At 40.6% G+C, this 11,380-nt stretch overlaps 1 protein-coding gene across 5 annotated transcripts in view; it reads right to left on the bottom strand.

Annotated features, from left to right (window-relative positions):
• Positions 1-739: 739 nt before the first annotated feature.
• Positions 740-11,380, bottom strand: part of LOC127622965 (BRD4-interacting chromatin-remodeling complex-associated protein-like) — a 15,884-nt gene continuing 5,243 nt past the window's right edge. For 2 of the 5 annotated variants that reach the window (XM_052097175.1, XM_052097172.1), the window contains 10 exons: positions 11,167-11,346; positions 7,339-7,947; positions 6,620-6,818; positions 6,454-6,545; positions 6,226-6,354; positions 5,800-5,849; positions 4,500-4,648; positions 4,278-4,372; positions 4,078-4,183; positions 741-3,767 (listed from right to left, as the gene is read on the bottom strand). In XM_052097175.1, coding sequence (XP_051953135.1) covers positions 2,125-3,767; positions 4,078-4,183; positions 4,278-4,372; positions 4,500-4,648; positions 5,800-5,849; positions 6,226-6,354; positions 6,454-6,545; positions 6,620-6,818; positions 7,339-7,947; positions 11,167-11,346 — 3,252 coding nt within the window. In that variant the 3' untranslated portion in view covers positions 741-2,124. Of the gene's footprint in view, positions 3,768-4,077; positions 4,184-4,277; positions 4,373-4,499; positions 4,649-5,799; positions 5,850-6,225; positions 6,355-6,453; positions 6,546-6,619; positions 6,819-7,338; positions 7,948-11,166; positions 11,347-11,380 lie in introns of all 5 variants that reach the window. The other 3 variants (XM_052097174.1, XM_052097173.1, XM_052097176.1) reach the window with 3 other exon arrangements.

Below are 11,380 nucleotides of genomic sequence, written 5' to 3'. Positions count from 1 at the left end.
CAGATTATTCTCTGCATTTGACAACAAAACTTAAACAGTCATGCACACAACACTTGTGCATGTGGAATAAGTCTGTAAGAACGTGGTAAAGGTGTTAACATACAATGCGAAATCAATGTAAATGCAAAAATCTACATATGTTGATTGGTATATGTCTAAACTGTTGTTGACCTTACTTCAATAAAGGAAAACTGTTCACATGACCACAAATGTTCTTACCCGCTTATACAATGTCAAAAAGTGCTATGCACATACCAACTTACATTTTGATGTCAAAACTGGAATAATCGTATTATCTCAATTATGTAAATGCAGTTTTCCTACATTGGTTTTCCTAATTAAGATGTTTTGTGCATGTAAATGTGTTTAGTGTAGAGTTTGTCTAGTGAATCTACACCAGAGGCCATAGTAATGACGCAGATGTCAGCATGATGCTAAGACAATTTCTTTTACAACAACAGAGTAGCTGTCAGAGTGAAAGTACAGGACAAAATACAAAAAAATGTGTTTGACCAGGGGAAGGGGTGTGGAGATCGAGCATCTTGCCATTATAATACTGGAAAATAGGCGTCCCATACAGGTCCAAACCATATGGGACATTCCGGCTGGACAGTTAGCAACCCTAAGTGAATGCCACATGTTCACCACATGATGAAAGAGTGGGTTAAAATGAGTGGATCCAGATACAGTGTACCTGTGTATGATGTTACAATAATAATATATAAAAAAAAAAACACTTAAAATAATAAATTCTGAGCGTTAAAATATTTCCAAAAATCTGAATTGAATCAGATTTTAAGTCACATATGATTGCAGTTTCAATTGGGTTTGGATGTCATGCATTTTGCTTTACATTCAACAAACAAAATCACTGATTTGGATACTGAAAAAAGACATAATTTTGAAACCTGTGTGAACAAAGCCTAAAACACATGGCAAGCAAAAACAAGTATGATTGTTTCATAAAAGAAGCAAGGTTTAATTTACAGTTTTACTAAATGTACAGTTGTTGTTTTTTAAAAGTGTCATTATACACAATAAATACAATACAAAATTAATCTGTAGTACTATGCTTCAAATTCTTACAGTTCTATTTTCTTTTTTCTCTTTACATTATTATTGTTCTTTTTTTCCATGCCTTTGCGTTTGCTGTGTTTGCTTCTTAACGGTCCAAAGATCTTTCAGTGATTCTAACTTAAGTGTGTGCAAGCATCTGAACATATTTATGCTTACAAAAAAAAACAAAAAGACAACTCTCTGAACCTCAGAGATGCTAAATTTGTTTTTCATGTTGTTTACAGACATTATTCATTTATTCTTTAAATGGGTTTTACAAAATCTTTTAACCACACTTCATTTTTAAAAGGCAGATCCTGGCACCCTAAATTCGCTGTGCTGTGACAGTGTGTTTGATTTGTAAATGTGCTTTTGATGCTGGAATGCTTTAAGGTTAACAGATTTCCTGTAGTTCTGGCAACTTTTCTGTTTGTGAATACTTCGTTAATTCCTGTGATACGATAACCAGAAGTGTCAACTGAAACCAGAAGGGTTAACTGAAACCAGAATTTCAAGTGTTTGAGAAGACACTCTCTATTATACTTTATTGACGCCTAAATGTTTTCCAGTTCCAAATGTAACTATACGTAGTTTCTAACGATTGAACCATTTATCTCTTCAAGAAAAAGTTCACCAAAATATCCAAATTAAAATATAACTATTGGTTGTTAAGACAAATTTCATAATATCACTTCGAGTTCCAGCAGTCTGCATATAATGTCACAGTAATTACAAAACAAATTATTTATTAAATGACTGGTCATATATTTTTGTCTCTCACAAGTTGAGAGAACTCTGTATATTGAAAACTGATGTAGGAACCATCTAAGTTTTGCACCCAAGAAAAAAACGAGGGACAAATTTTTCAAAATCAAATGAAAGTGCACCTTTGTCCTTTAGAAAGTACACTTAAAGGGCTATATGTAAACCAAAAGAACACATTTCATCAGCACAAACCACAGACAAACTATGCAAACACAGCTTAACATGGGAAAAGTGTCTCCATTTACTTCCCCTATCCGCTGACCTCCCGCTTTACAGTCTTTCAGGCTTCGGTAAAAGGGGCTGTTATCTACTGTGCGTCTGTGAAACAAGATTCCCGTTCTGTCCTCGGCCCCCTACCTGTGGATGCTGGGACATAGGGGTGGATGATGCCGTTGAAGACAGGGGAGGAATAGACTGTCTGTAGGATGGGTGGGTTTGGTGCTGGTTAGGTAGGTTTGGCCCATGAACCCTCCCTAATGCCCCTCTCCCAGAACCTCCGTGCCCAGGAGGGCCCTGTTGAAGGTTCAGTATACTGTCTATGGCACACTGCAGGTGATCATTCAATGAGTCATCGGGTGGCGGGCTGCCGCTGGAGAAGCTTGCATTGTCCATGTCCGGAGAGTCCGATTTACAGCGTTTGGCAGGAAGTGAGGAGTCCCTTGTGCAGGAAGACTCTCCAGGAGAAGGTGGGCCTGGCGCATGCTGATCCATCCTGAAAGTACCCCTTCCTCCTCCTCTGTTTTTGCTCCCAACACCCTTCAATCGCCCCATGCCGCTACCTTGCTCTGCCTTGTCCTCATCCTCTTTATTTGAAACCTCTTGATGGTGTTGGCATGCATTTTTGATACCACGATAAAGGACATCCTCTACCGCTGCAAGGCTCTGTGACTCAGCTTGTGAGTGCACCCGCCCATGCCCACCTTGCCTCTCTAGTTTCACACTGGCTATCACAGCCCGTTCAGGTTGAGGAGAGGAGCCTTGCAGCTGTGGGGAAGAGGTAAGAGGGGGTCCAGTTGGTGGAATGGGCAAAGTATCGCCTCCTCCCCCAGGTACTCCTGGCCTGTGACGTGGACTGATGTTCTCCCGGTAAGTCTTCCGGAGCGGGAGCCGGCAAGTGGTCAGTGGAGGAGTCGCTGTGGACGCTGGGTTCCGTTTGACCCCACCTACCTCGTGGTGTTCAAGAGTGCCATTCATCTGGGCTGTGGATGTGGAAGGGGATGATGAAGACCAGGAGGAGAAGGAAGGAGGAGCTCCAGTAGAGGAAGTTACACTACAAGAGGCTGAGCTTGTGTGTGTGGTTACTGTGGTGCCAGTGGACGATTGGGTGGGGAAGGAAGTTGGGGGTGGAGTTCTTATTACAGTGGTGGGCGGGGTTAAAGGTGACTTGACCTTCTGAGGCAGCACGGGGGTCGGTAGCTGTGGTGTGAGCTGGGTTTGGGAGTGGACTGGATCTAAGGCAGTGTTGTGAATGACCTTGCTGAGCCCCGCCTCCTGTTTGATCTTTAGCTTTAAACCTATTCGCCGCCGTGCCTCGTAGGTCTTGATGGGCGGTTTGCTTGTACGCTGGGGAAGAGCATCATCATCGTCGTCAGCAGCAGAAGGCCTGGAGGAAGAGGACGGAGTGCGGCTGAAGGAGGGGCTTGGCGCTACTGGCTCAGCAGATGACCGGACCACTGGAGTAGGTGTGGAGCTGGTGGACCAGGACACTGATGCTCCCCCTCCACCTTGCTTTATCACCAGCTTAGTGGGGGGAAAGAGTGCAGAGTCAGATGCAGAAGCAGGGGTAGCAGGTTTAGGGATGAGGGCAGGGGCAACAGCTGCAGCTGGGGTGGCTGCCACAGGTGGTGCTCCCACTGCTGATTGTGCAGTCCTTACAGAGCTCAGATCGACCTGTACAGGCCTGACTGCACTGATGTCCAGCAAACAGGAATTGGCCACAAATTCTTCTGCAAAGAGCCAGAGAGAGTAAGCGGATTAGATACCATGCCATTTTTTTACACCACCAAATAATACATGTATTGTTTGTTTTTACAAATGAATGTAGGAGTCCAAATAATTTGTTGGAATATTAATAGATGACTATTAATAGAGATAGATTTAAATAGAGGCCCATAACATGGGTCCCACTCGAGCTTCCTATTTCAATAGAAAGTACAATATGTTAGCACAATAAAGAAAACTGTGCAGATGAAGCCATTTCATGTGGACTTTAACTTGTACAGAACAAGGAAAGTTCTTTGAATGCTTGGTCGTTACCTGGTTTCTCCTTGGCCAGAGCCCTGTCCTGACTCAGAGCCACCTTCTCTTCTTGAATGAACATCCGATCAATCATAACCATCTCTGCAGAGGGACCCAGTCTCTGCTCAAAGTGACAAACACAAAAATCAGTGAGTTCAGGGCTTTAAAGTTCCCAACATTAAAAGAGGACATGTGAAGGAGACTTTAATGAGCGATACCTTTGATTCCTCGAAAAGCAAGTGACGATATTTATCCAGCATTGCCTGTGTGCGCTTCAAGAGTTGGCTCGAGACGCTCTCAAATTCATCATCCACTATACAGAAAAGCATAAAAATAGAGTTACACAGCCAGTACACAATGCCACACAAAAGTACAAGAGACAGCAATGGAAAGTATTGAACAGGACTGCGGAGGCTCAAGGCAAAGACCACAATGAGTACCTTTGCGGTAGTCATGTGGTGATGAAGCCATGCCTTGGTACAGGTGGTACGGCAGCAGTCGATGAAGTGTGTCCTCGAATGAGCAGAAATGAGAGCTATAGTCTGGATGGAGAACTGAACCTTGCTGTTTTCGTAGCTGTTCCAACATCCTACAAACCGATGCATGAGCCCAAAGTAACTAAGAACACTTCTCATGTTTAAGCACAACAACAAACTAGCAGGGCAACCAACAAATGCATCCAAACAATTCACACATATGTACTTTATGAATGAAGCAGTTTAAAGGAATAGTTCACCCAAAATTATTTTCTCACCTTCATGACTGTGATGATACACATGAGAGCCCATTCAATTTGACATCATTAAGCTCATGTACATGGATACGAGAAAGACGTTTATTGTGAGAAAGCTGCTTAAGATACAAAAGTGCCATTTGCGCTTTCAAGCACTGAGTTATTAGTTTCTCTTTACTGCCGTATGCATGTGGCTTGGTCAGTAAGCAGCATTCACAACCACATGTAATTTCCCATTAATGCAGATATAATGAATAACAAGATGTCTGAACATGATTTTGCCATTTTTTTTCTATCTGGAATATCAGGAAATAAAGTGAAAGTTGTTGCTGCTATGTTTGTTTCCTTAAATTTCCATTGCGTACTGAAGGAAAAATTGGAATACCCCAGCACACTTGAGTGCATATACATGGATGTATTTGACAGTAATTAATATTTTAAATTGGTATGTATACATTTTTATAGTTTATTGTGTGTGTGCGATTTTCCCTTTTCCCACTGTACTCCCAGAAATGTTGAACTCCTTCTGCTGTGCTGTGTTGAATAGAGATGACCTACCGCTTCATCCTATGACTTAAGTTATAAGGTCTGTTCTGCATTCTCTGGGAGAAATCTAGGTCTGTTAAACCACTTCCTTGATATCACTTACAGGGCATTTAGAAAACAGCTTTTGCATTAAAATGTTTATGAATACCGCTTTTTGCCCAAATAAATCTGAAATAAACCACATTCTTAAGTACATGCAAACAGGGTCATTCATGTCAAACCTGGCATAGCACAACTTTTAACATTTTCAGCAAATAGTAACTTGAATTTGATAAATATCTTTTTTTGAGTTCCATGCATGAAAAAAGTTAGGAACGACTTTATACGGAATACATTTTTAACAATTTTCTATTTTGTGTGAACTATTTCTTTAAGTAGCGCCTTTTAATTAAATATAGGTGCATTGCTGCTTTTTTGTATTTGCATTGTTTCCTTAGATAATAACTTCGCAAATATATTACCTTGCTTCTTTGCTTGGTTCCATACCAAATTGTCTTTTTAATGTTGAAGTCTGTGAAAAAAAATCAAAAGATATGAACAATATCACAAAAAACACAAAATGTATTTGAAAATTCTACTGTACAGTTCCCACACCTTTAGACCAATAACTTTTCCAAGACTTCTTCAGTAGTTCATGAAAGGATATTTAAAGCTTTTATAGACATTTAAATAATTTCGAACATATTGAACTCTCAAAAAAGAATTTCTAGACCGGAGAATAACTACAAAAAAACATTATATCAACTATAAAAAGTATGACCTACAATTTACTTTTACATTTCCACAACTTTTCAAGGGATGGAAGTCAAAACTTTAAAATTCCAATATTTACAGCTTTTCCATGAGATGGTAAGTCTGAATGTACAATTTCTGAATTATAACCATACCTGTGTTAGAACAGGAGCAGGTGGTGGAGGTGCAGGCATTTTAGATAGTCCAGCACCTAAAACCTGAATCTGCAAATCTGCTTTACCCAGAGTAAGCCCACCAACTGAACTTATGACTCCTGGCTTTGCCTGCAAATTTGAACCAGAGTTTCCCCATTCAGTAAAAAGTCAATTCTTCAAAGCTGCACTTGCCAGCTGTAATTTCACAAACAACTTAATTTTATTCACCTGAACAGCCTGTGAATGGTTTGGTGTAGTGATTCCCTGGTTCACCGTAGCCCCAGCTGACACCGCAGGAAATACTTGCGTGTCATTTGCACCTGAGGTTTGAATCACACATTGTCAACACTGTAATTTCTAAGCATCTAAAGTTTAGAAATGTGAGGCCACACACCTGTAGTCGAGGACTTGACAAGAACAGACTTCTGCTGCAGTAGAGACGGGATTGGCACTTGGATGGTGCCACTGGCCGTTGATGTTGCGGCCTGGACTGAAGGCTGATCAGGCATTTTGCTAAACTGGTTTGTAGCCTGTTGCAGAGAAGCTTGGGCTTCAGCTTGTTGCTTAGCCTGGAGGAGAATGTTTTGCTGGATCTGAACAGAAAATGAACACATAGAAAACTGACTTACTATCACAGTGGCTGAAAATCTTGAGAAATCTAAGAGATTTTGTAACAGTGTGTCCTAATCAGGTGTGACTATAAAGAGCCAGTCATGAATCAGCTCTCTTCCAGGAGTTTCTAGCAGCAATGTGTGACAAACCATGTTTGAAATACCATACTAACATACTTCTCTTATTATTTCTGCAGTGTATGTTATGTATATACAATGCACAGTATGTTTTTTTTGTATACACGGAATACCTGTATAACCTACTACATTTGCCAAAATGAGCACCATTACACGTTTCATTGCAGGAGGCCTATTTTACTCACATTTGAGAAGTCTTGCACATAATGAAATATGTTTGGTCTAAATTCCTGCTCCACGTCTTTATATTATGCATCTAATATATTCTGATTGGCTGTGATTTTCTCACTTTGGACAGAAAAATTACTTGATGCTGGGAAATTGTCATGTGACTACTATTACAGATAAAGTGGGAAATCAATACCTGGTGAAGCTTTTCCAAAAGCTGCTTTTGTTGAGGTGAGGGCTGCGTGACGGAAGCGATAGTCTGAAGCTGTGCACTAATCAGCTGCAGGTGATGTTGCTGTTCTGCAGTCAGTCCTGGGATCACAGCCACCTGCTGTTTCACCACTGCAGCTGTGGGCGAGTTCACGGCAGGCTGGAACTGGAACTGTGCGGGAAGTGGCTGTGGAGGCTTTGGGGAGCAGGAGGAAGGAGGCATGTCTGGCTGCAGGGCGGCAGGCTGAGGCAGAGTCTGAGGAAGAAGTTGAGGCTGAAGCTGCACTTGTACCTGCTGAGGCTGCTGCTGGGGAGGAGGAGCTAACTGTGGTGGTTGTGGAGAACCTACAATTTGATTGTTTATGATAAAGAGAGGCGGTAGAGATGGAGTGCAGGAGCGAGAGGGAGTCTGAGACTGAGGTTGAGAGGGAGGGCGAGACTGCTGGTGAGGAGACTGGATCTGTTGCCCGAGGGTGAGAGGAGAAACCTGGGCCGGTTGGGGGCTGTCAGACAAGGTGGGTGTAGGTGTGACCATGGGCTGAGATGGGGAGGTGCTTTGGATCTTTATGGTCTGTTGATGTGCTCCAGACGGAACCTAGCCACAAGAAGTAAAAAATAATTAAAATTAAAATGATGCCTGAATAATTAGTCAGATTATACTTTAAATCGTTTGTGGAAATGAGTGTGTTTTTAGGGATGCACTGAAATTTCAAAATGGCAAAGAAACAAAAGGATACATTTTTTTCCAGGAAACAAATATTATTATTTTTTTTTTGTAATTTTTTGCCTTTAATTAGACATGACAGAAGAGTAATGCCAAGAAACAACAACAAGGGATGGGTTTGAAAATCACCCCAACCTGGAATCGAAACTGAGCTGCCTTCACATAAAACAACTAATGCACGACACTCACCAGGGAATGCCAAAAAATTTGACATTCAGTTAATACTAAATAAATATAAAAGTAGAAGACTCAAGACTACAATTCATTTCTATAGCAATACAGAAGAAAAATTGTTTATATAAATGCTAAATGCATTTCTCTGCTGTACTGGGATTCACCAATGCATTCAAACACCAGACAATTTGCAGTTTTTGATCTTGACAAGTTCAACAGAGCTGAACACGGTAGTAATAGACTTTATAGCTTAGAGATTTATTCAGGGGCACCTATATTTGCGCATATTTAAAAAAATGTTTGTCAAGTATATACTAGAGGTCGACCGATTAATCGTTTGAATTTTTTCACGGTTAATGTTCTCTACTGGGTCAACTACTGTCATGGCAGAGCAAGTTACACAGTTTCAAGTCAGTTTCACGTAAAACGGTCTACATGTTTTTACACTTTTGGAAACACTTTAAGTATAAATACTGTTTCCATCCATCACTGTTTTTCACAAGTTTCACAACATTTTTCTATGTGCAATGGTACAAAAGAAAGCAAAACGCAGCATTTGGTTTTCGGTTTCGAACAGGATATCTTATTTCAGTGCATCACTAAAGCAATAACTAAATGTACAGATTTTCAATCATACTCATAAGGCAAGTGAAAAACACAACACACAGCAACAAGCAACAATAAATAAATAAAAAGCAGGAGAAAAGAACAGCAAGGAGAAATTGAAAGGAAACATTACTAAACTTTCAGTAAAATATTTACAAATCTTTAAGTTAAAATACTTCCTGAAGTGTACTACGCATCTTATCTGTATATCAGGCACATATCTAAGATTAGTGTTCTTTGAATAGACACCATTGGAGTTTTACATCAAAAGATAAAAAGACAACTGGCAACAGAGGATACACCCTTCACATAGAACAATAAACAAAAATTGGTTCAAGGAGAACAGACAAGAATTATAATCAATTTAGACACAAAAATCATAATATACATACAAAGTGTTTTGCTAGGAGAGCAGCAGAGGCAATGCAGGGCAGCGAGCAAGTGACCAAGATCAAACCTTTGAAGGTGATCTTGAAAGAATTTAATATAATTTCTCCTGGGGGGTGTTGGGGGCTTGATTGAGGTTAAAAACAGAAGTTACTGTACTGCAACTTTTAGGATAGTAGTAGTAGTGAGTAGTTTGAATGTTAATATGAATGGATAGAATGAGTGACACAGATTTGCTGTTAACTACTAGAAGAGCAACAGTTCTGTCACTTCATGCTCAAGGGAAGATGAGTGAAGATGATGCAAATGCAACCAAAAAGAAAATAAGATTCTAGAGCCTTTTTATTGAAAGTAACAATATTTAAAGAGCAATAACTGCTTTGTTATTCAAATCAACCCATATCCCAATTAGTGTCAATATAGTTTGGCAGTTCCAGCTCAAAAACAACCATGCAAATAAACAACAGGAAGGAAATATATTACGATGAGGGAGAGCCCAGTTCTGGCAAGCAAACAGATAACTGAATTTTGAAAAACAAAAATCCCTATTCTACACATGCAATAGAGGTCTTCAACCCAAATCATCAGTTTTCATGTCAGTTTTTTCAAGTATACAGTGAGTTAGGGGCTGTTCACATGTTTTTTGTGTGCATCTGCAGTTTTTTTTTTAATTGTTTTTCTATCGAAACAAGCACAAGATAGTAGTCTTTGACCGCAGCGCCATCTCTCACATTTTTTTCAACAGCCACATTTTTTAGACACCACGTCAAGATAAAAAGAGCTTACATTTTTATATAAACGCATTTCTAGACACCTGTGTTCTGTTATATTTGTTCTGCTGCATCTGTCTTTTTAGAAATGCCACATAGTTTCGACGTTCCAAATAATTTGAGGGCCTGGGTAGCTAAGCGAGTAAAGGCACTGCCTACCACCCCTGGAGTCACGAGTTCGAATCCAGGGTGCCAAGTGACTCCAGCCAGGTCTCCTAAGCAAACAAATTGGCCCAGGTGCTAGGGAGAGTAGAGTCACATGGAGTAACCTCCACATGGTCACCATAATGTGGTTCTTGCTCTCGGTGGGGCGCGCGACGAGTTGTGCATGGATGCTGCGAAGAATAGCATTAAGCCTCCACACGTGCTATGTCTCCGCGGTAACGCACTCAACAAGCCACGTGATGACATGCGCGGATTGATGTCTCAGACATGGAGGCAATTGAGATTTGTCCATACAAAACTCTATAGTCACTACGCCACCAAGGACTTTGAGTGCATTGGGAATTAGGCATTCCAAATTAGGGAAAAAAAAAAAAGATTCCAAATAATTTCAGTGTTTACAGTATAAACAATAAGCAAATGTTTTTACACTTTTGCTCTGGTGTGCAGACTTGCCTACAATAATTAAACAAGTTAAATACTAAACTTTAAATGTAAAAATCAAAGCATCCCAAAGAGGCTAATAATCTACAGCAGTGCAACACCACACACAAGACAATACTTGTATTTGCTACCTCAAGGACACGAAAACCTGCCTGGGCAAAGCACATATCAAGTTTGGCACTTAAATTACCTTTTTTCCCAATTGGTTAGAAGATTACTGCTATTTGCGTTGGCAGTTTGATTATTTTTGCTACCCAACCAATAATCGTTCATGAAACCTCACCGTTATACTGCAAACAGCTACCATGCATATCCCAAGAAAGGTGTGCACAACGTAAATAAGCCCAGATGATAAAGCAGGCTACAAGCAGAGTGAAAAAGCAATCAAAAGCAAAAGCAAAAACAAAGTAATTAGAAAAAAAAAAAAAAAAAAAAAAAAACAGGGAACAGAGAAAGAAAAGGAGTTCTGCTGTGAGACAGTGGTCCAATACGCAGCAGTGGCAGCAACAAGTGGGTGGGGCTAAGAGCAGAGCTTGAGCTCATCTACCTTGTTAACAACTGTTACCATGTGGGCAGGGCCAAGGGAGGGGCTGGGACTCTGCAAAGTCTCAGCTAACAAGCTGTCATGGCCTGAAGGGGTGGGACCAGAACTGCTGCCGCTGACGATAACAGACGCAGGTACACCAACAGCGGCAGGTGGGTCTTTTCCTGCTTGCTGCTGTTGGTCCTAACAATGGTACATTTATCAGTTGAGGGATGGG

The sequence above is a fragment of the Xyrauchen texanus genome, chromosome 29, assembly GCF_025860055.1.
Source record: "Xyrauchen texanus isolate HMW12.3.18 chromosome 29, RBS_HiC_50CHRs, whole genome shotgun sequence".
Taxonomy (NCBI): domain Eukaryota; kingdom Metazoa; phylum Chordata; class Actinopteri; order Cypriniformes; family Catostomidae; genus Xyrauchen; species Xyrauchen texanus.
The sequence above is the reverse complement of the archived record's forward strand: the minus strand, read 5'-3'. Positions and strand labels throughout refer to the sequence as shown.